General features: G+C 45.1%; 1 protein-coding gene across 1 annotated transcript in view; it reads left to right on the forward strand.

The window, feature by feature from the left end:
* The window catches only part of SLC38A1 (solute carrier family 38 member 1), a 58734-nt gene that overhangs the window by 27978 nt on the left and 6044 nt on the right, over positions 1 to 24712 (forward strand). Inside the window, exons 3-12 of the mRNA XM_074984067.1 lie at positions 7612 to 7687; positions 8873 to 8988; positions 12148 to 12221; positions 13824 to 13916; positions 14252 to 14333; positions 15549 to 15631; positions 17010 to 17068; positions 17181 to 17300; positions 21232 to 21311; positions 22774 to 22874. Of these exons, the coding sequence (XP_074840168.1) occupies positions 7612 to 7687; positions 8873 to 8988; positions 12148 to 12221; positions 13824 to 13916; positions 14252 to 14333; positions 15549 to 15631; positions 17010 to 17068; positions 17181 to 17300; positions 21232 to 21311; positions 22774 to 22874 (884 nt within the window). The remainder of the gene's footprint in view (positions 1 to 7611; positions 7688 to 8872; positions 8989 to 12147; positions 12222 to 13823; positions 13917 to 14251; positions 14334 to 15548; positions 15632 to 17009; positions 17069 to 17180; positions 17301 to 21231; positions 21312 to 22773; positions 22875 to 24712) is intronic.

The following is a 24712-nucleotide window of genomic DNA, read 5'->3' on the forward strand; positions in this document are numbered from 1 at the left end:
TTCCAATTGTGCTTTCGCTTCCCTGATTACTGCCCAGCACTCTCCAGCCATATGTTTATACCCCTCCTTAGTCAACTGTCCACGTTTCCATTTCTTGTATGCATCCTTTTTGTATTTAAGCTGACTAAGGATTTCCCCGTTAAGCCAAGCTGGTTGCCTACCATGTTTGCATTTCTTACTATGCAGCGGGATGGTTTGTTCCTGTGCCTTCAATAAGACTTCTTTAAAATACTGCCAGTTGTCTTCAACTCTTTTCCCCTTCGTCTTCATTTCCCAAGGGATCCTGCTCATCCATTCTCTCAGGGAGTCGAAGTCTGCTCTCCTGAAATCAAGGGTCGTATGTTACTGCTCACCTTTCTTCCTTTTGTCCGGATCCTGAAATCTACGATCTCATGGTCTCTGCAGCCCAGATTTCCTCCCACTTCCATTTCTTCTACTAGTTATTCCCTGTTTGTGAGCAGCAGGTCAAGTTGCACACAGCCCCTGGTCAGTTTCTTCAGCACTTGTACCAAGAAGTTATCCCCAACATTCTCCAAAAACTTCCTGGATTGTCTGTGTGCTAATGTATTGGTCTCCCAACAAATGTCCGGATGAGATGAATGAGATACCCTTAGCTCCCTGCAGCCTCTGAATGACTCCTCGGCCCTGAGTTTGACTCCCCTAGTCCTCTGGAGCCTGAGTGACTCCTAGCCCAAGCGTAACTCCCCAGCCTCCTCTGGCCCCCTCCAGCCCCTGAGTGTGACTCCCTTATCACCCCCCCAGCCCCTGAGTGACTCCTCTAGCCCCTGAGTGTGACTCCCCAAGCCCCTGAGTGTGGGGTTTAAGCTGGGGGGAGCAGCTTGGGGATGAGTGTCTGTCCACCAGCACAGCTCTGACTAGCTATAGTAAATGTTGTGTTATTATTTTATTAATATATTTCCCCTTTTCTATGAAATAACTATTATGAATAGAAACATGAAAGGGTACAGTTTTATATTCTTGCCTCAGGTGCAAAATTAGCTAGCTCTGCTCTCCTCCCTCTCCCCTCTGTTTTGGAATTGCTTGGGTCACCAAGTCTTCCTGAATTGTCAAAATGGGTCCCTGTCTGGAAAGGCTGGGAACTGCTGGTCTAGACCATAATCATTTTTGTTGCTCTTCTCTGGACTTTTTCCTATTTTCATGTGGCGCCCAGAACTGGACGCAGCACTCCAGTTGAGGTCTTATCAGTGTGGAATAGAGTGTAAGAATTACTTCTTGCATCTTGCTTATAACTCTCCTGTTAATACATTTCTGAAAAAGATTTGCTTTTTTTGCAACAGCATCACATTGTTGACATATATTTAGCTTGTGACCCCCTAAGCTCCTTTCCGTGGTATTCTTTCCTAGACTATCATTTCCTATTTTGTTTGTGTGCAGCTGATTGTTCCTTCCTATGTAGAGTACTTTGCATTTGGCCTTGTTGAATTTCATTCTGTGGACCTCACCCAGACTATTTCTCCAGTTTGTTCAGATCATTTTTAATTACAAACCTATCCTCCAGTGAACTTGCAATCACCCCCATTACCCCTCACTCATGCCCTTTCAGCATGACTGTGAATCATTGAAAACTACTCTGTGGAAATAGCTATTCTACAAATTATGCACTCACCTTATAATATCCCCATCTAGGTTGTATTTCCCTATTTTGTTAATTATAATACCATGAGAGAGAGCATCAAAAGCTATACTAAAGTCTGGATGTAACACATCTAGGCCGTGTCTACACTACAGCCCCCTTTTGAAAGGTTGGCTTTCGAAACAGACCGTCGAAAGCCGTTCTTTCGAAAGGGAACGTTCACACAGACAAACAGAGACCGAAGGTGCAATTCGCTTTTTCGAAAGTCCCCGAGTGCAGTTTTGAAAATGAGCATCCACCCTATGCAGGGCGCTCTTTTGAAAGTACAGGCACAGCAAGTCTCACGGGCAGGGTCGCATGGTGGACTGTCGCCTTAAAGGGCCCCCCATGCCATACCGCGGCCTGCACACGTCAAGAGCCCACAGGCTCACACACCAAGGAGATCAGAGGAGGCATCCTGGGCCCCCATGGAACCCGAGCAGCCCCCAGTCCCCATCGAGGCCATGGCCAGCGCACTGGCCATGGTTCTGGCCGCCATGCAGCAGCGGCTACAGGCAGCCAGCCTACTAGCCACCCTCCTGGAAGTCATCCTGAGGCGCAACATCCCCAGCTGGTCCCCCGGGGCATCCGCCGCCTGTGGAGCTTGCCCGCAAGCAGTGACTGGTGGAACCTGCTGGTGCTGAAGGACTGGGACAATGACCGGTGGCTACAGAACTTCCGGATGACAAAGGGGGCATTCCTAGAGCTGTGCCACTGGCTTGCTCCAGCACTAGGACACCCGCATGAGGCCAGCACTCCCCCTGCAGAAAAGGGTGGATATCGCCCTATGGAAACTGGCCACCCTGGCCAGTCACCGATCCGTCAGCCACCAGTTCGGGGTGGGAAGGGCCACCATTGGGGCCATCCTCAATGAAGTAAGCCATGCGCATGCAGGGGATGGGGGCACTCCAGCATGGGGCACCACCGAGGACCACAGGGCAGCCCTCACCGGGGACGGGACAGGGGCCCCAAGGAGGCCTGCTCTGCAGGGGACAGGGATGGTCGGGCATGCTACTCCCCACCCCATGCTCATGAATGCATCCTCCTCCCGCTCCCTGCAGGTCGTCCAGGCCATCAACAGGGTCCTCCTGTGGCAGCTGGTCTGTGGCAGGGACCTGGACGATGCCATCCGGGGCTTTGATGAGTTGGGCTTCCCAAACTGCTTCGGGGCCCTAGATGGCACACACATCGCCACCCGCACCCCAGAGCACAGCGGCGAGGCTTTCACAAACCGTAAGGGCTGCCACACAGTAGTCCTGCAGGCACTCATCGACACCAACGGTCAGCTCCAGGACATCTGTGTGGGCTGGTCCAGCCGTGCCCATGACTCCACGGTGTTGTGGAACTCAAGAGCTGGGCTGCCACATGGCCGAGGGGACCTCCATCCCCCGGCGGGAGCTCCCCCTTGGGGACACCACAATGCCACCCTGCATCGTGGCAGATGCAGCCTACCCCCTGCAGGCCTGGCTCATGAGGCTGTACACGGAACACACGCAGCCCAGCCAGGATGTTTTTAATGAGTGGCTGAACCAGGCCTGCAACACAGTGGAGTGGGCATTTGGCCGCTTCAAAGAGTGCTTCAGATGCCTCCTCACGAGGCTGGAGGTGGGCCTCCCCAGTGTTCCAGCAGTGTTTGGGGCCTGCTGTGCCCTGCACAACCTCGTGGAGGCAAAGCACAAACCATTTGTGCATGAGTGGGCTGTTGAGGCCTGGCGCGGGTATGAGAAGCCCCATGCCACCAGGCCCGACAGGATGGGAGGCCCTGCGTCAGGCCTTTGAGCAGGGACTGCAGTAACCACCCCACCCCCACTCACATCCCACCACCCCCACACATGCGCAGGGGACCCAGATGGAACCATGAAATAAACACTTTACTTAATCGCTATTACTGCTTTGCCTACGTACAGGGAGCGGTATCACAGAAAGTGGGCTGGAGGGAACTATATGCAGGTGGTATCACAAAAAGGAGCCCTGGGGGGAACTATATACAGGGGCGTTACGGCCCCAGGTGGTCACCCTCTGGGCCCTGGGAGGGCTGAGGGTAAGGGCGGATGGCCCTAATCATTTACAGGGGAGTCAAGGGACAGGATCCCCGTTGCCCATGTCTGTTCCCGCCCCCCCCCACCCCGCAGTCCAGGTGGTCCATTGCGGCTGGGCTAGGGTGGGTGGCACGATGAGGTAGGGGCACTGCTGAGGTGGGGCCCCTGCGGGCTCCCTGGGGTCAACATGGGCGAAGTGGGGGGGATGGCCTCACCCTGGCTAGCAACATATGGGCCAGCTGTATCAGGGCAGCCGGGGGCAGGTGGGTTGGGACAAGGGCAGAGAGGTCAGGCTCGTGGGGTGGAGGTTCACTGCAGGAGGTGGGGTGGAGGGGAGACCAGGGGGCGGGGGACGTCGGGGGTGGGGAGCCTGACTGGGGGACCGGGGAGGTAGGGGAGTTCAGAGGTGAGGGGGTGATGGGGGATGAGGGATGGTGGGGTGGGGGCAGAGGGGGCAAGTGTGGGAGTGGCTTGCGAAGGGGCGGCGGCTGGGTCTAGGTGGCCCACCATGGCCTGGGTCAGGGCGTCCATGTTCGCCGCAACCCCGTCCCAGGCCTGCCGCTCCATGGCAAGCCACTGCCGCAGCACACCAGTAAGTTCCCACAGAGCTGTGGTATGGGCAGTGTCCCCCACCTCCTCATCACCGCCCTGGTAGCACCGGCGGATGGCCTGGTGGCGGCCCTGCACAATCCCTGCTTGGGATCCAGGCTGCTCCCCCTCGCCCTCTGTGGTGGGTCTGGTCCGGCCACTGGTTGCAGGAGCTGTGGAAACAGAAGGGGAGAGGAAAATGGGCCATTAGTCCCAGGTGCAGGTCCCCGTGTCCTGCCCACCCCCCCCACGTCCATGTCCCTGGGTGCCCCGCAGGGGTACCGAGGATGGCCTCCCCCGCCCACTGTTCCCTGGTCCCTCCAAGGCTGACCAGCCCATGGTGCTGTCCCATCCATGTGGTGCTGAGTGCTGCGCATCATCCCCAATCCCAGGAGCATAGCCATCCAGGGTCCACATGCACCTGGGCTGGTGGCCATGTGGGATGCCTGTGGCCACCCTGGGTGGGACCTGACATTCTCTCCCTGGGCACTAGGGAGGCTGGTGTGCACGCCGCCTACCTATGAGTCCCTCCGGGAAGGCAGGCGAGGCACAGTCAGACAGGGCCTGGCTGGATGGCCAGGATGGGATGTCGATGACGAATACCCCCTCACTTGAGCTCTCGTCATCGCTGGTGGGGTCAAGTCACCGTGCTGTCTGCGATTGGCTGGAGCTGGCTGACGGTCCTGGGTGCTCCTAGCCCTCTGTCGCCGTCTTTGGCTCAGTGTCAGCCACGGAGGTGTCGAGGAGGATGAGGGGGGTGGGTCTGGCCTCTTTCAGCCCCAGGAGGTGGTGGAGTTCTTTGTAGTAGGGGCAGCAGTTGGGCTCCATCCTGAGCCCTGCAATATCCCTGCCGCAATTCTTTCACCTTTGACCGGGCCTGGGCTGGTGTGCGGGTGGGGTAGCCACAGCCGAGCAGCCCCTTTGCTAGCCGCTCAAAGGCTACAGCATTGCAGCGATGGACCCCCATTTGTTGGAGGACCTCCTCATCCTGCCATAGGGAGAGGAGGTCCTGGATCTCGGCCTCTGTCCAGGAGGGGGCTTGACATCTGGGGCCTGGCCCTTCTCCTGGGATGACTCCCCGCTGTCTTTGGAGTGCCCCTGGGGTTGGCGGGGGTCCAGGTGGCTGCCCATGAGTCTGGGTGGTGTGGGGGACTGGCTGGCCGTCGCGGTGGCTGGTGAACTGGAGAGCAGCGTGACCTCACTGCTGCCTGCACGCTCTCAGCTTCCTGCCTGAGGATTTCTGGGAGCCTGCGTCCTTAAGCACGGCCGGACGCTGGGGCCATAGAGCTTCATCTGTGCGGTGAGCAGCGCCGCCACCTGCCAGCTGATCACCGCCATGGAGGATTCCTTCTTTCGACTGAGCGGGCCGTGGAGCATCTACACTTGCTCTCTTTCGAAATTAGCTTTCAAAGGATGGCGCTGTTCCCATCCCAGGAACAGAGGACCGACTTCGAAAGAGCGCAGGAGTTCTTTCAAAGTTACTTTCGAAAGAGCACGGTGTGCATGTGGACGCTCTGCGAGTTCATTTGAAAGAGCACGGTGTGCGTGTGGATGCTGTGCGAGTTCTTTTGAAAGAGCTTGGTCTTCCAATCTGGATTTCGAATGTACTTGCTAATGTAGATGCAGCCCTAGTGCTTCTCCCCTATCCATCTGGCTCGTTATCCTGTTAAAAAGAAGCTATCAGGATGGTCTGATACAATTTGTTTGTGACAAATCCATGTCATGTTAATCAAACATGTAAGTCACTTTTATATGTATAATAAAAATAAAAATAGGTAATAATATCAGAGAGAGGCAAAATAAACTGGATTTTTTGACATCTGCATAGAATTCAAAATTTTTAGAAATAACCACTTCTCCCTCAAATGATCTCCCAAAGAATTAAGCCCTAAAGATAGCCCACAATACCACTTGGTGTATTAAAATAATAAATTATTTGATTCAGACTTTATTACCTAATTACTGTTAAATTGGAATGGTATGTCCCTGACCTGCAGATGTTAGCTCATTGAATGCCTTAAAACTCTAAGGGAGTGTCAGCAATGATGTTTTTTAAAGCCACTTAGAGTGTTTTTGTTTGGTTTGTTAAAAGAATCACCTCAAATTATCCAAAACAAAAGGGATCTTTGAAAAGAAGTGGCAAAACATGGTTAGGAGTGAAACTGCATGATGTCTGGTACAATAACCAGGGCCCAGAAATCTATGTGAAAATTAACAAAAAGACTGGGGACCCTAAACACACAGGGTGAAGTTTCCTCATTCTAAAAAATTCCAGCAGAAGAAGTGAGAGAAAATAAATGCAAGAAATGGGTGTGAAGGAAAGTGCAGCACAAAGGCAAGGGACAGAACAATGATTTTAAAAACAGCAGCATGTGGACATCATGAGAACAAAGCATTTGCGTCTGTTTGTGAAGGCCAGGAGACGGGGCTATATCAGTCTAAGCCCAAAGAGCAACTCTTCTCTTAGGCTGGGTCTACGCTTACCTGGAATATCGACAGCTGCTGCACAATTTTAGGTACACCAATTGCATAATTTTGCCGTCGGTATTCGTCCCAGTCCTCACTGCAGAATGCCGGTGAGAGCGCTTCTCCTGATAATGTTCCTTAATCCTTGCAGCTTGCAAGGAGTTTTGGGGTGGACATTGACCCTGGAATACGCCATATCATGCAACCACAAAACAGCACCCTGGAAGATAGAACCTAAGTGTTCAATCTTCTGTGGTGAGTGTAGACTCAGCCCTAAGGAGCACCCAGTGCAATTGGGCGGGGAGTGCTCTCCCCCGCCTCAGGCTCTGGCTGAATTCAAGGCCAATTCCCCTATTTAATTTCAGCTGCCATTGGCTCCTCCAGTATGGCAGCCTAGGTTCTATAGGGCATAGAGACACCCCCGTGATGCTCATTTCCCTCAGTTGTACCCCTTACTCCAGGAGCAGAGAAATTGGGTAGCTGTACAATACTCGAAGATCGCATATAGAGGGATGAGCTTCCCATTGTTGTCTTTATGGCTAATATCTACCACTAGGCACATGATGCCATGGGATGTGGACTAATAAGTTCTGTTAATATGCATGCAAATTACCATCCTGTCTGCAGAAGCAGTATTTCTTTTACTAAAGATCCAAGAACAGCTTTCTGTATTTGTTAGGTCTGATTCTTTTCTCACTTGAGTGTAACTCCACTGATTTACACAAGTGTAAATGATGCATAATCAACCTCACTATAACCCTTTTAATAGCTGGGTTTGATCCTCTTTTGCAGGTATCAAATCACATTGTTTTTATAGCATTAAAGTTTATATTTATATTCAGTAAGTCTTCATGATAGAAAATATATTCTCTAACTTCTTTACAGTAAGTTTATTTCGGATCGGGAGAGCCGAAGAAGTCTCACAAACAGTCACTTGGAAAAAAAGAAATGTGATGATTATGTAAGTCTGTGTGTCTCTCTCTCTTTGTGTGTGTGTATATATATATATATATATATATATATATATATGTACTGTCCACTGTGAATGATTCAAACCTTAGATCTGCTCTTCAGAGGTGCTGCATACCTATAACTCTACAGCTGTGTCTACACGTGCACGCTACTTCGAAGTAGCGGCACTAACTTCGAAATAGCGCCCGTCGCGGCTACACGCGTTGGGCGCTATTTCGAAGTTAACTTCGACGTTAGGCGGCGAGACGTCGAAGTCACTAACCTCATGAGGGGATCGGAATAGCGCCCTACTTCGATGTTCAACGTCGAAGTAGGGACCGTGTAGATGATCCACGTCCCGCAACGTCGAAATTGCTGGGTCCTCCATGGCGGCCATCAGCTGGGGGGTTGAGAGATGCTCTCTCTCCAGCCCCTGCGGGGCTCTATGGTCACCGTGGGCAGCAGCCCTTAGCCCAGGGCTTCTGGCTGCTTCTGCGGCAGCTGGGGATCCATGCTGCAGGCACAGGGTCTGCAACCAGTTGTCAGCTCTGTGTATCTTGTGTTGTTTAGTGCAACTGTGTCTGGGAGGGGCCCTTTAAGGGAGTGGCTTGCTGTTGAGTCCTCCCTGTGACCCTGTCTGCAGCTGTGCCTGGCACCCTTATTTCGACGTGTGCTACTTTGGCGTGTAGACGTACCCTCGCAGCACCTATTTCGATGTGGTGCCGCGCAACGTCGAAGTTGAACATCGACGTTGCCAGCCCTGGAGGACGTGTAGACGTTATTCATCGAAATAAGCTATTTCGATGTTGGCTTCACGTGTAGACGTAGCCTAGGTGAGCTGGGGGGCATGGGGAAGCGTGTTCAGCATGTGCTCAGCACCTCTGAAAAACATCCCATCGTTAATGGAAGGTGTTTTTAAAATACTGAACCTATATAAGGTAATATATATTGCCTACACAATTTCTGTTCTATAAGTGCATTTACTCCTTCAATAAGACTGTAATTGGAACGTCCATGTGAAAAGGTTCACTGGGATTTATTGTCTTTCAAATTTTGCTTTGAATTTCTCTACTGTAGCATCACTGTAGCAGTAATTAGTCTTTTTTTCTTATAATGGGAAACTTGGAATTCATATTATAGATGGACTGTATGATGAAGTCTAAACTAATTATATGTCCATTTTTCCTCTGTCCAGATTCCAGGAACAACCTCATTGGGAATGTCTGTCTTTAATCTTAGTAATGCCATTATGGGCAGTGGAATTTTAGGCCTTGCCTTTGCATTAGCCAACACAGGAATCGTTCTCTTTATGTAAGTATCCACACAATGAACAGCAGGAAGGTGCACACTTTCATATTGATTTAAGAATGATTGCATTTGGAGAGAATGTGGGTGTTTACAGACCATTCAAACTACACTTGGCAGTTTTACTAAATGAAGTACACTGCCAGCATAAGTCGCTTGGATTTCAGAGATGCTGGCTTCAGTAGCAACAGCTAATACCCAGACCACTGATTTAGATAACTAAATATGGACTTAAATATCCAAGTTTGACCATTTTGCCAGGGGTTTGAGATGTGAATGTACCACAATGATTGGTAAAATAAGACATGAGGTATAATCCTGGGCCCACTGAATTCAATACAAGTTTAGCCATCGGTTTCAATGAGGCCACGATTTCACTTGGAGACTCCAAGCTGCACAAATATTAGAACATTCTGTGGGCAAAACATGGTACAAGAAATGTTAATTTATAAATGAGAATAGACGAGAAGATTTATATTTTAATTACTAATTCGTTACTGTATAAAATAAGATGTAACATAAGACAAGATCCCACAGGAACTTACAGTTTAATATAACAAATAACTGTGAGCCTTTCATACCAGCAATGGGGGAGAAATCCTCAAGGTTGCAGAATGTTTGGAAGGCTGCATATGAGCCAGGCCACAGAGAGACTTTAGGAGGAGTATTCTGCAGCCTCTGGCAGTGGTTGATATGGGCCGTGTCCTGATGTCCAGGGGAAGGCGAAGAGCGTGTGCACAGTGGAGCTGGGGAATGGTAGATGTACGGTCTGTTAATTCACCAACTTTGCAAACCTGCCGGTCATAAAGCCCAGACTTCTGCAGTGCAACGGGCCACAGTAGTTGCTACAGCTAGTGAGCAAAGGAAACAGCTGTGGACAGACAAGCATAGCAGCCTTGGATGTGGGTAGGGGGGCAAGATTCTGTTCCCCCTTACCCTATATTGGTCCTCTGCACATAGCTATACACTTGGCTTTGACTGGCGATCAGAATTTTATCCAGATTTCTTATAGGGTTGCCAGCGCTTTTCTGAAGTGGACAAAGTGTGATTGAAGCATGAGAACAATTTAGATACTAGAGTTGCCTAAGCTTCGCTGCTTGTGTTTTGAGTTTGCAAAGAGCTAGGGGCACTCACATTTTCATTTTACGCTCCAGACCTCTCACAAACAGGCTTTTCAAGTCATTAATGAAAAAGAGCAAGTTTCTCATAACAACCTGTGAGACTCCCAAGGGGGGTTAAGGAAACACACTAAAATATAAGCTGGCTGGCTTGCCACTGTTATTTTTACCTCAGTGAAGACACCCTTTGCTTGGTGTCTGCAAATCAAGAGTTTACTGTTCAGGCTCAGTTACAGTTTGTTTCAAGAACCAAGCGATAATGGCTGGCAGCATTATACATGACATGTCTGATGGGAACATGCTCAATGGTAGCACTTACTCCGCTTTGTGAAAAGATACAGTGGGGGCTCCCCCAGCCAGTCGGGGCCCCGGGGCAACATGGGGGAGGGGGGCAAGTGCAGAAGGGGCAGGGCCTCGGGCAGTCAGCACTTAGCCCCGCTCAGACCATGGTGCTGGCCCTCCTCTCTCCCCCTTAGCTCCATACGCAGCAGCAGAGCAGCACTGCCGCAGCGTTTCAAAGGGGCCCAGAGCTCCAGCTGCCACCAAAGGAGCAACATGGTCAGCTGGAGTTGTTGGCCCCTTTGAAATGGTGGCCTCTGTGCAACTGTCCCCTTTGCCCACCCCTGTTGACAGGCCTGCCTCCAGCACTGCTTTCCTGGCATTACAATGTGCAGTGCAGGCAGCGGGGAAGCACCATGCCATTGTCAGCCCCCCTAGGATCACAGAATGCTGTCTGCATCATGGTGGCGTGTCCTGTGCGTTACACTGAAAAGAATGGGACCTCTTCTGTCCTTTTTGCTTAACCTCCTCCCCGCTGGCCATGCACTTGTGGCAAGAGCAGCCATAATTTGACCCCAAAATACCTCCAGTCTGAGGCAGAAAACATTCTCCCAGTCATCCCTGCATGCTCCTTTTAGTGAAAAGACTTGTTTATGTCATTTTTAACAGCCCATCTAACGTAGCAGCTCATCTTCTGTTTAATTTTAAATTTGTTTACATGACGTCTTGTCTTACATGAAATTGTCATGAAAGACGTGCCAGCAGATTGATTTAATGCTCTTTAATACTCCTGACACATATTATGAGGATGTGTTGCAAATCATCCTGTGTGTCAGCCCCTTGCAGATAATCTATGGAGCATTTGTTATCATTTTAATTTCTGAACTTTTTCTGCAAATCAGTGATTACTGGAAATATCAACCATCATTCAGAATGCACCTACTCCTCTTAGTGCAAGGACAGGGGTTGGAGTTGCCGATGTCATGCAGTACCTCAGAAGTAGCTCTACTCTCTACCCTGCTCAGCATATGTGGCTCAGGGGCCCCTAGTCTGGAGCATGCAATGTGAGGCTAGTTCCAATAGGGATGCTCATCTGAAAGCAAAACAAAAAAAAACAAAAAAAACAATTTCCACTCCAGAGCAGAGCTGGAATAGTGCATAAATTGGAAGAGCCCACTCTGCATTCTTTACCATAGGCTGACAGAGTCAACTGGGGCAGTCAAGCACAACAGTATAAGGAGATACTATTAATATCCACTAGAACTTCTCTTGAGAAAGAACATCAGGATGTAGCCCTCTTGTCCTTAGATGAATGCTATATCCCTGACTCTACTCAGATTTAGAAACATCACTAGAATAAATATTTGAGAGCATGTGGGTCATAGCTGTGCTAACTAGATTTTCTTGCTTAGATGGTAGGACATTTTTATTTAAGTTGAGATTGAAAGTGGGAGGAGGAGATTACTGATTAATAAACTGTAAGCTTTGAGCACCATAAATTGATTACTGCAGGTCTTCTATGTAAGACTTATTGGGCCTATGGGCCAGGCTTTCATTTATACTAGGTCCTCTTTTTTATATTACAGCAATATAAAGAAACCATAAAGCATGTGTCAGTTATATTTACAGTCACTTTAGGGCTCCTTTGCACAGCCAGAAAATTATGAAGTTGTTTTAGTGTAAATGAGAATCTCTCACAGTATGTACAAAATTGCAACACTAAGGAATTGTTTTATTATAATGCATTTTATTATTCACTCTCTTTTAGGTTTCTACTGACTTCGGTGACATTTCTGTCTATTTATTCAATAAATCTTCTGTTGGAATGTTCAAGGGAAACAGGTAATTTGAGAGGATAATGTTTTAGTTTAGGAGAAGGGAAAAGGACCAGAGGTGAATGAAAGATGTTCAGAATAAAGCAAGAAGCCTGGATTTTTTTTTCTCATCACTTTGAAAAAGAAAAGAGAAACTGGACCAGAACCCATCAGAGTTACTCTAGATTTATACTGATATAAGTAAGACCAAAACAAGGCCCATTGCTATTAAGAAAGGATATAGTCAAACTAATTCACGGTGATACCATGAAACTCCATTTAGGGAAACAGAAGGAAAGACTCTTAACTGTTTCATTGCATTATATTGTTCAAATTGCAATTCCATTGTGAAATGCTGTAGAGTGAAGCTTATCTGGGAATAAGATCACATCAATAAAATGGAGTTCATGTTGTTCCCAGTGGTGCCCATGGTATAAGAACAGCAACTTTCCATAAAGGGAAGAAACCACGCTCTGCCCTCAGGCTCTCGCAGTATATAACTCTAAATACGTAAATAAGAGAGTGCCACCATATTGTTTATCCCTTCACTGTTCCATAGGCTAAGAATAGTATCCTGAGTTTATAATTTTTTGGTCCGTATTTTCAAAATTACCCATCCATAACAATGTTTCCACATTTCAGCGCCTAATTTGTGAACACAATTATCATGACTGTTTGTATAGTGACAGCAAGTGCATTTTCAAATTAGATATACAGATGCACACACATCTGTGCTTGAAATACTAGCAGTTTGAGCCCTGGTCTTTTACACTGTTAGGGATGACACTGCATTAAAAGTCAAAGTGCATTTTGCTTCTTGTTCATGTGTTTTAAATAGAAAATGTCAATAGGAGAAAATGTGGGAAACCCAAACGATGACAATCTGGCAGTGTAACACCTCCATTCTTATTGTATACCCTCCTGTACTTTAATGCTTTGCCTTTTCTACCAACCCAAGCTACAATGGGGAAAAAATTGCTAAATTTGACTGGAACATCCTGTAATTAATAGAGAGTCTTGCCACTAGTTGAGTTTGTCAGACTTCAAACAAAGAATATTTAATTATAATTCTCATTCTTTCTTTCTTTCGTAGGAAGTACAGGAGAATGAGAATTCATAAATTAATATATTATCATAAGGATATATAAATAATAGCATAAACGAACAGTATGGCCTCTCTGCATTAATCTGTGTCAGTTAGTGAAAGCATATATAATTATAGCATTGCTGTGTTGTGTCTCTAGTTTGTCCAATGGAGCCTTGGGTGGAGCCCTCCTATGCTGAATATTACCTTCAGTAAAATCTTGTATGATTCTTACTCAGGGAGCAGACTTAAGATGTCAGGATACCAGTTTTGTAAATGTCATAGCTGTAGGTGCACACTTACATTAAAGGGACATAACAATCTCATTATGAGTTCCAACTTTCAAAAAGTAGTCATTCCTGACATTTAAAAACATTTTCAGATAAGCTTGCTCGACTCCTATGAGTACAATATTTTTGTGAAAAGGGAAGAAATAGCATCACAGATGGGGAAAATTGGCTGAATGAAGGGGAATCTTACATGTTTTGACTTGACAGTTGCTTGTCAACCCCAATTTCTGATTTCTTCTCTAATTGGTTTACACAGGCTGCATGGTGTATGAAAAGCTGGGGGAGCAGGTCTTTGGAACTCTGGGAAAAATGATTGTGTTTGGATCCACTTCTCTCCAGAATATTGGAGGTAAAGGGAATACAAAAGACAAGAACAAACAAAGGATTTCACATACATTTATGCCTGTCAGTTCCTCAGATTTCTTATTGTCCCAGCGGTGGTTTGGGGGGGGGCGGGGGGTGTTGGAGCCATGTTCTGTTGTTGAGCACAAACTAGTATTATCCTTTTGGTCTGCTGAATAGACATATGAGGAAACCCAGGTGGCATAAGTCAAATCCGTTAAACTTCTGTGCCTTAGAACAGCTTTTCATACAGAGGATTTGCATGAGAATACATCCAGTTTCTATATGCTTATTCCATAAGATATCACGTCCACTTTCTAAAATGGTCTCATTTTTCCCCAGCAATGCTGAGCTATCTCTTCATAGTGAAAAATGAGTTGCCTTCTGCCATAAAGTTTCTTATGGGAAAAGAAGAAGCATTTTCGTAAGTATAATTCTGTTTTGCTCACTTGACTTCAGAGTCTAAACTTCATGTGGATGAACTAGCATGAATTTATAAACACACTAATTATTGGCTATTCCTTATGCTCGTGCCAGATCTTCATAGGAGAATCCGTAAGGGAATTTTAACATGCATAATGGGAAGTGAAAAGAAAAATAATGAACCTGTAGTGATTATTGTCTAGAATTTCCTGCAGAATAATGATTTCAACAACATTCTCGTGTTATGTTCTAATCTCATAACGTGCTGAGCAATGCCTTTGGGCACCTTCAGCACCTATTCAGTGGTCACTGAAGACATCAGCACTTCCAGGAGTTCTGGGCACCTTGTAGGATTCAGTATGTAAAGAACTACATTTATAGTGCAAAGTGCCCCAGTACTAAAACATGACAGGAGGGGAATACCTAAGATAGATTTCTACCAGTTGTCCCTACTTGATGGCATCTACTATCATCTTTAAAAAAAAAGAGGGTTATTGCTTTATATTGGTACGTCTTGTTTGATACATCTGTAACTTATCTAAAAGGTGGAAACACCATCCTGGAGATGTTCCATACGTGATTGAACAGAGCACTTTAAAATATGGTGCCAAAAACAGTCCTGCATTTCTTTCCTTTCCCTGAAGACCACCAAGAGTGAGCTCTAACCATAGCCTAAGGGACATGATCAAGTGACTGGGCTAGTGAGTGCATCCTAGCCCTCAGTAGCATTGGCGTATGAGTTAGGGCATGTGGCCAGGTCCTTAGTAGGTTAAGTGGATGTACTGCTGTCTGCAGCATATGCTGCACTGCATTATGTGTCTGCCCAGTTGATCTGCCTTTTCCTTTGCTGGCGCAATGGCTTCAGTCTAATGCCAACTGCAGTCACTCCATCTCTCCACCCATGACTCTTATCAGTAAAGGCAACGTTTTGCTCTCCACTGCTGTGAAAATGTGTTGTGGCTTAGATTCCAAAGACTGCCACTTTTTAAGCCATTAGTGATAAAATGTTAGATTTACTAGTGCATGTATCTAGTGCCTTAGGAAATTCAGATTGTCCCGGTCTTTGAGTGTACTGGAGCTTACAATGTAAGAAAGCCAGGGGAAATGCTGCAATTATGGATGACTGATCCAATTAAAAAAATAAAATAAATTTAATTAAAAAAACAGTGATAGTGCATAAGAATAGGTTTAAATGCATCTTTGAAATGTTTTACAGGGCATGGTATGTGGATGGGCGAATTCTTGTTGTAGCTGTGACATTTGCTGTAATCCTTCCCTTGTGTCTCCTTAAGAACTTAGGTAAGAGTGCAAGTATCATGAGAACAAAGTGGTATATTTTGTTCCCCTGGGATTGGCCACTTGGATATCATAGAGAGGACAGTGCTCAGTCATGAAAAAGTGACCTCTTCAGCACAGAAATAAGCTGTGTATTTGGCATTCTGGAATAAGACAGGATAAATTAAAAACAAGTAACATGACAAATGATCACAGTATGAATAACTTGATTCAAAATAGTATGTTTGTTGTCTCTTCCATTTGCTTGTAGCAACAGTCTCTATGCTTCAGGCTGAGTGTTTATTTTTTTAGGTAAATTGATATTACATAGAGCTTGTAAAAATGCTTTTATCCTCAAAATTCAAAATTTCAGTAACAATTCTCAACTGAAACTTTTTGACTAGTTCTGCCTAGGTAATATGTATATGAACATGGACATAATTTATATTCCGCTAGCTGCCTCTCATCTTATATAGCCAGATTTTCAAGTCATTTAGGTACCTAAAGTTGCTGACAGGCATCTAGTTGAACTTCCAATAGCACCTAAGGAAATTAGGCAGCTAACTGCCATTAAGACTACGTCTACACTAGCACAAATCTTCGAAATGGCCAGCAAATGGCCATTTCAGAAATTACTAATGAGGCACTGAAATGCATATTCAGTACCTCACTAGTATGCCGCAGGCCATGGCTCTTCGAAATTGCTGCGTTTTGCTGCCACGAAGCTCGTCCAGGCAGGGGTCCTTTTCGAAAGCACCCTGCCAACAGCAGATAGGAATAAGGGGATTTCGAAGTTCCCAGGGTCCTTTCGAAAAGGACCCCCATCTGGATGAGCCACACAGGAGCAAAAAGCAGCAATTTCAAAGAGCTGCAGCTGGCAGCATGCTAATGAGGCGCTGAATATGCATTTCAGCGCTTCATTAGTAATCTTCAAAATGGCCATTTGCATGGCCATTTCAAAGATTTGTGCTAGTGTAGACACGGCCTAAAGTAAAAATTGTAATCCTGTGGAAAAATCTAATCCATAGTAAATTCTTTAATATTTAAACACTTCACGATTATGATGTTATTTTCCTATTACCATGTTCACATCCATTATGAAAGTCATTCTCAAGAGTACAGTTAGTCAAACTTCCACATAGAATATCCTCAAGGAAGCAGGAATGTAATATTAAACATGAGTCAAATGTTCTAGAACACAGCTCTGGTTTGTCTAAAATGTAGCAGCCTTGTGAACTGACAGATTTATAGTATCCTGAAGTTTATGGTCCATAGTGTGTGCATAATACCTAATAACTTTAACTGTGTGGTAAAGTAACAAGCTAGAAAATAAGACCAAAACCACAAACAAAAGTGTTCATTAAATGAGGTATTGATTAGCATTCTTCTGAATTTCTTTTAGGGTATCTTGGATATACTAGTGGATTTTCCCTTGGTTGCATGGTATTTTTTCTAATAGTGGTAAGTTCTGCTTACTGTTTTGGTTGGGTTTGAGTTGCCCCAAAGTGTCCTCAGTATTTATTTTTATTTTAATAACAGTTTTTACAGTTTACCATGTGCCACTTTATTCTAGGTTATCTACAAGAAATTTCAACTTCTCTGCCCCTTACTGGAGCCAAATGCAACATCACCTATCATCTCAAATGTTAGCGTAACATTGTGTAAAGAACAGTATGTTACCTTTAATTCCAAGGTATGTTTCTTTCCATTATATTTATTTTTAATTAAGATAATTTATATTACATTCCATATTCTTAGTCAGTTAGAACATAATTTAGGTCCAGCTTCTCTGTGACAGAGACGCAGCCACAGGGAGGGCATAATGAATCTTCTCCATCAGCTTGTGTAAGGGGCAGGTTCTGCTGGACTTTGAGAAGTTGTGGCTTTGCCTCTCTGTGCAACAGACTGTAGATTTGTCCAGCTTTGCAGGGGGAATGAACTCCCCTATCGGTCGATGCACCAAGAACGTAATAATCTGGGATTATTTTGCCTCCCTGAAACAGGCATTTTGCCTCCCTGAAACAGGCATTTTGCCTCCCTGAAACAGAATGTGTCCCAATGTACCTGGGACAGTATCCCTCTGGTCTTCTCTTTACTATGAACTGAGCCTAAATATCACAATCAAGTTCTTATCTATCCCTATCAGAATCATCTGAGCATCCAGTAAAATAAAAAAATCTATACTAATATTTTGCAATTAGAGATATAAATTACATGGAGGAATCCTTTTTATACCTGAACAAGCCCAAATGTTGCTTTTGCCTACTGAGGCAAAAATAAACAAAACTTAGAGGCTCGTGCAGTTTGCTCATTGTGTGTGGCATCTTTGGTATAAGATGGGATGATCGGCTCATAGAAGTCCATAAGCCAAAATGAGAGAGGAAGAAGAGGTAGCACTTGTATGCATGAGGATAGAACAAAAAAAGAGCATCTTACACTTTTGTAATCTTGTCTGAAGTTAGGTTTCCACAAGGAAGCAAACTCTGGACTATTTTTCCTGTGCAGACATGTTGACTATGGCCAAAGCAAGGATACACTTGTCCGTTTTGTTTTGGGGAAGAAATATCTGTCAGCATTCCCCTATTTTATTCTCTCCAAGGGCTAGCTTTTCAAATGGACTCAGCACCCAACACTGAGAAGAATGGATGCTTCTTGGCATTGGGTACTTTTGAAAATTTGTCCTTAATTCTAAAAGATGAAGGTCGCAGAGAGGTAGCCATGTTAGGCTGTAACTTTAAAAACAACAAGCACTCCTGTGGCATCTTAGAAACTAACAAATGTATTAGGTCATGAGTTTTTGACGGTAAAACCCACTTCATCAGATGACTTGGAGCGGAAATTTCAGAATCTGGGATATATATGCAGCAATTGTATATTGTCAATTGTAGGACCAGTGTTAATGAAGCAAATTAAGTCAGCCTCGGAGTGTCTCATTTATAGCCTCTGATATAGACATTCTGATATCAATGGCAGGGAAATTGCCTTTTGTAATGCATTCACCGGTTAAGATCTTATTCAAGCCTAAGTTGATACTGTTAAGTTTGTAAATGAACTCCAATTCATCCATAGTCAAATGATAAAATCCTTTTGTGGAGGAATGGCTACTTTAGAATCCATTATTGAATGTCCAGGAAGTTTAAAATGTTCCCCTACAGGTTTATGAGGTTGCTTTTCCTGATGTCAGATTTATGTCCATTTTTCCTTTGGCACAGCGGTATCTCAGTTGGCCAGTATACATGGCAGAAGGGTATTGCTGGCACTTGGTGGCATATTTCACATTAGCAGATGTACAGGTGTATGAGCCCCGATGTAGTGGCTGATGTGGTTAGGTCCTGTGATGGTGTCGTTTGTGTAGATATGTGCACAGAGTTGGCAATGGGGTTTGTTGCTGGGGTAGGTTCCTAGGTGAGTATATCTGTGGTGTGGTGTGTGGCTGCTAGTAAGTATTTGCTTCAGGCTGGGGCACCGTCTGTAGGAAAGGACTGGCTTGTCTCCCAAGGTCTGTGAGGGAGAGGGATCATTTTCTTGGATGGGTTGTAAATCGTCCGTGATGCGCTGGAGGGGTTTAAGCAGGGAGCTGTAGATGGTGGCTAGTGGTGTTCTGTTATTTTCCTAGTTGGGCCTGTCTTTAAGTAGATGACTTCTAGATACTCATCTGGCTCTGATAGTCTGTTTCCTTACGTCCCCAGGTGGGTATTTAAGTTTTAAGAATGCTTGATAAAGATCTGGTAGGTGTTTGTCTCCGTTGGAGGGATTGGAGCAGATCCACTTGTATCTTAGATCTTGGCTGTAGATAGTGGATTGTGTAATGTGTCCTGGATGGAAGCTAGAGGCATGTAGGTAAAAAGAGGGGTCAGTAGGTTTCCAGTATAAGGTGGTGTTTGTCTGACTATCATTCATTAGTACTGTAGTGTCTAGAAAGTGGATCTCTTGTCATCGGTGGAGTCATAAGTAGAGAAGGGGTGCTAGGGGGTGGGAGCTGAGGAAACTTTGTTCTAGATCAGCCATAAAAATGTTGGCCTGTTGTGGGACCATGTGCGTGCCCATAACAGTGCCACTGACTTGAAGGTATGAATTGTTCCAAAGTCAGAAATCGTTTGGGTGATGACAAAGTGATGTAGCTCAGCCACTGGGTGAATACTAGTTGAAGTGATTCATTTCTTTGGCCAGAGAGGGCTGCGAGTGTTTCCCTTTGGAGTCCTTCAGTGCTACTGTGTCAGCCATAAGTTGTTGCTTTATAGTGACAAAAGGGGCCCTCTCTCCCCAAGAATATGCTGCTCCCTAGTCTCAGTATCCTGGGACACTAGCGACTGAGCATGACACCGAAAGCTGGATCCCCTGCCTGACCATGTATGCTGACTACTGTCCCTCTATTTTCAAATTCTAAATCCCATTTTCTGTTATCTTACAATAGAGACGTGTGAGCCACCTTTAGCTCTCCACAGCCAGTGCAGCTTGCCCTGGTTAACTCTCGTGTGAGTCCTGTTTTACAGCAGTGCAGGGTATGTGAAGGAGTGGCTTATCTTAGTGGAGCTACACTGATGTATCTGCACCCATCTACCCTGGGCTTATACAAACAGTTATATTCTGCACCACCAGTTTTGTCTTCTGTGGCACTGAAATAATTTTCTTCCTCATGACAGGTAAAGATCAAACATTTATCCCTCTCATGCAAGAGTGTGTTTGGCAACAATTGTAGAGAGAATGTGAAGAGTGTCTTATTCAAGGGAACAAACCTGGTGGTAGCAGCTACATGACTGCTGTCTCTGAACTGAGTCAGAAGAAAGCATAGACTGTATCCTGACGTTGAAAAGTTATTGTTTCTGATGTTTTGTCACATACTTGGTATTTGACAGGCACTCCGCATTCCCTGCAAGGACTCTTGGCCATGGCTACACTAGCCCCTGCCTTTTGGAAGTTGCATACTAAATGAGCCACTTTGGCAGATGCTAATAGGGTTCTTCCAGGAGGATGCAGCTCCTCATTAGCATAATGGCAGCCACGCGTGTTTCGAAAGTGCCACTCTCAAAACACATGCTGCTCGTGTAGACAGGGGCCTTTTGAAAACTGAATGGGAAGAAGTGGCTTTTGAAATCCAGGGTGTCCTTTCAAAAGGCCCTTGTCTACACGAGCAGCGTGTGTTTCAAAAGGAGCACTTTCAAACTGTGTTTGGCCATCATTATGCTAATGAGAGGCTGGATACTGCTGGCAGTACCTCGTTAGCTTCTGCTGAAGTGGCTCATTAGCATGCCCCTTCCGAAAGGCAGGGGCTAGTGTAGCCACAGTGTTGGTGTTCAGCTGAAGAGTTGAGATATGGAGATATGTATGTCATGGAGTTGGGAAGTGACCTTGAGAGGTCTTCAAGTCCAGTCCTCTGCATTCATATCAGGGATAATAATAGGTCCTGCTATATACGTATAATATATATATTTAAATCCAACTTGCCTCACACCCTTGAAAGGCTCCCTCAAGAATTGAGATCACAACCCCAGATTTATAAGCCAGTGCTCTAACTGCTGTGCTATCCCTCCCCCTGTTGAGGAATTAGGCAATGAGGTAGCTGAAACACTGGTGATTTCTCAGTATGTTTCCTAACTGGCTTTTCTTCAATTGTGTTCAAACAGACTGTTTATGCTTTGCCCACCCTTGCATTTGCATTTGTGTGCCACCCATCGGTCCTTCCCATCTACAGCGAACTTAAAGAGTAAGATGTTTCTTATTGTTTGATGTTTAATACGGACTGTTTAGAGTTTAAAACGTTAGTGCAGAGTTGCTCTGCATCAGCCTCGTAATTCAAAGGAAAGCTTGTTTTGTAAAATCAGAAAACAAAGGAGCACTGCTGGAAGCTAGGGAAATCTGGATTTCCTACGGGATAACATGGTATCCCTGAGGTTTTCTTTAGAATGACACAGCAATTTTGAAGAGCCAAACCATGCAGAATATTACATCTTACAACACAGAGTCTTGTAGTTTAGCTAATGCCACTGATTCCAATGTAGCAAAAAGCCTGTCACGGTGACAAGTTATGCTGTCACTCCCAATATGTATAGTTAAATGATGTGACTGGGACCAATAACTTTTCTTTTTATAAGAAAGATGAAGAAGATGAAGGAGCACTGTACCCCCTGTCCCTGGAATAAGGAGACCAAAGGGACAAGAGCAGGCAGTAGATGTGGTGAGCTGATTTGCACTTGTGCAAGTTACAGAAATTGGGTCAAGGCTGAGCAGCAAGGATCAGTGACTAGCTGCCACTGGCTCCTTGCAGCAGCTCCCTCCAGCACAGTTCAGAACCAGCAGAGAACCAGCACTGTTATTTTTATACCTTACATGCAAGCATTTTTTGTCCTGAAGCAAAAACTGCTCATAATTCTGTGTGCGCTATATTCTCTCTGTACTGCATTAATATTTTTGCATTAGTGCTTCAAGGCCAAAAAGCCAGACTTCCAATACATTTCAGCTCCGCTTTAAGTACCTAAGAGAGATTCCCAGAGTTTCAACAGTGTTCAGACTCTTGCAATTCCCATAAGTATCAAAGGATCTGCAATTTGTTGAAAGTATGGCCTCTCAATAAGGTGTCTAACTGGAAGCTGTTGGGTCTGGGTGCTTCTATTTTGGTATCAAAATATGGTTTAAGAGTCCAGCTTTAGGCACCCGAGTTTAAGCATTTCAAATTAAGTGTTAAAAATGATTTTTTTATATTTAACCTATTAAAAAATAAAAAACCCTACAGCTATTCTCCTTACCCAGGGACACAGACCATTTCTGACAAACATATAGAACGTTAATATTATGTTGTTTTACTGGTCCTTTAATTTGCACACAAGCAGTTACCTGCTGACCCGTTCTCTGCTGCAGAGGGCACTGCTAAGGGCCATAGACATCCTTTGGGATTTGGGGAGGGAAACATTCACAGCATGGTAATTATGTGCTCTTGACTTAAAACCCTAGCCAGACTGGGAGGCTAGCAATGGCTTCTGGGAGACGTAGTCTCCCAATCTATCTTCTGCTTCCGTACAGCTATTGGGGATCATTGGTTTAAATGAAGAAAAGACACACTCTGGAATTTCTGCAATGTTAGTTTATTTGTTTGTGCAAAGGTTTAGATATTTTTAGAGAAGTTTTTCAAACAAAGTGCGCCCATTTATTGTGTTTTCTTCTTTTTCCAGTCGCTCACAAAAGAGAATGCAAATGGTTTCAAATATCTCATTTTTTGCCATGTTCGTTATGTACTTCATGACTGCCATTTTTGGCTATTTAACTTTCTATGGTAAGTAAGCAGCTTTTGCTGATGTAAATTTTCAGGGTCAGAAAGACACAGACCCTTACACTGGCTGGAAGACTAACAGCTCCCATGTTCTAAAGCAGTTTGAATCTTGACATTTGGTACATTTGTGCGCTACAGGCCACTAAATCCATTGGGGGGAAATCCCAGATTTGACCTTCTGAGTTTTTGGTTGGGGACATCAACAGGTCATCAGCCTTTTCTGTTAAATGTCAAGTGCTCTTTTGAGCTACAGCCTTCATATTGGTTACGGCCATTCATTATGGCAGTGGTTTTCAGCCAGGTCTACATGTATCCCTGGGGTACACAGAGGTCTTCCCGGGGGTACATCAACTCCTCTAGATATTTGCGTAGTTCAGTGTCTCTTTACCTAGCAGTCACAACCCCCAAGGAGTTCATGGGATGGGAGTTTAGGGTGGTCACAAGTGCAGAGCTAGCATTAGCCTTGAACAGTGGGGCTCAGGCTTTGGGTACATGGAAATGTAAGTACAATATTTTAATCAATCTATTTTAAAGTATATGGTAACGATGAGAAAATAAGTACTTTTTCCATTAATAGTGTGCTGTGACATTTTGGTTTTTTCTGTCTGATTTTGTAAGCAAATATTTTTTAATTCATGTAAAACTTAGAGGCATGAAAGACAAATCAAAATCTTGAAAGGGGAGCAGTAATCTGGAAAGTTGGGAAGCTCATTAATATGCCACTTGAAATTTGACATTTCTGACATAGGTCACTAAAAGTTCATCTGTCTGACAAGTTATAAAAAGAATACTGTTTTCTACCATGAAGCTGTCTTGGTAGATATGAGGCCTCCAGTTTGCAGAAATTAAGATAATTTGACGTCACCAGTTCCATTTAATGGGTTTTGCCAAGAAAACTCTTGAAGGCTGCAGGCGCCAACACTGATTCTCATCCAAGAGTTAGGCAGTTGCTAGTCAGTAAGTTGTCATAGAAAATTATGAACAAAATATTAAAATTAATAATCCAGTTGTGCTGTTCTGAAGATATAACCACACTGGGTCAACCTCTCAGGTGGTGTAAATCAGTATGTCATACTGATGTTCACAGAGCTAGACAGATTTACACCACCTAAGGATCTGATTCTCCAAGAAGTTAGAGGAGGCTAAGAAACCCCCTGATTCTTTTCCTGGAATTTCCTTGCAATTCCTGTGATGGAGTTTACAAATCCGACTCTTGCCAGCACAGCATGAGTTACTGAACCTCACATACAAATGTGTAAAGAGCATCAGGTTGCAACCCCTTACTGAGATTCTGGCTGCACTTTCCCTGTACCTCCTGGTCATGGCACACCTCATCCTTGGTCTCACACAATCACGAGACCTCCATGTTAATCTCCTCCTGGTACTGGCCTAGATTTCCATCCATTATACCAGGAGGAAGAAGCTGGATAGGGCCATACTCTGCAACTCTGGGGCCTTTTTCCAGTGCCTTATATGATCATGCCTCTAGGCAAACCTCCTCTGTGCAGAGTCCACTGAGTCCCTAAATACCTTTTGGGGCAGTGGTTGCTAGCTGGGGTTCTCTGTTCAATGCCATTCTCCAAATCCCTCATTTTAAACCTTTGATCTCACCCCTGCTCTTTTCATTTATTGTTCCCCAGAAATCAGTTGTAGTCTGGGCTTGGTAGTAAACTCTGCTTAATTGAGGAGGGGGACATTTTAGTTATGGGAGGGGCTAGACCTTCTTGCCCCCGTATAACAAATAGTACAGGATCAATGAACTACTGCAACTCAGTTGGCTCTGCCTTGCTGTACCCATAAGCAATATCAGACTTGGAGTGAGGAGCTTAAAAGGGAAAATC

This window comes from Carettochelys insculpta, chromosome 1, assembly GCF_033958435.1.
Source record: "Carettochelys insculpta isolate YL-2023 chromosome 1, ASM3395843v1, whole genome shotgun sequence".
NCBI lineage: Eukaryota > Metazoa > Chordata > Testudines > Carettochelyidae > Carettochelys > Carettochelys insculpta.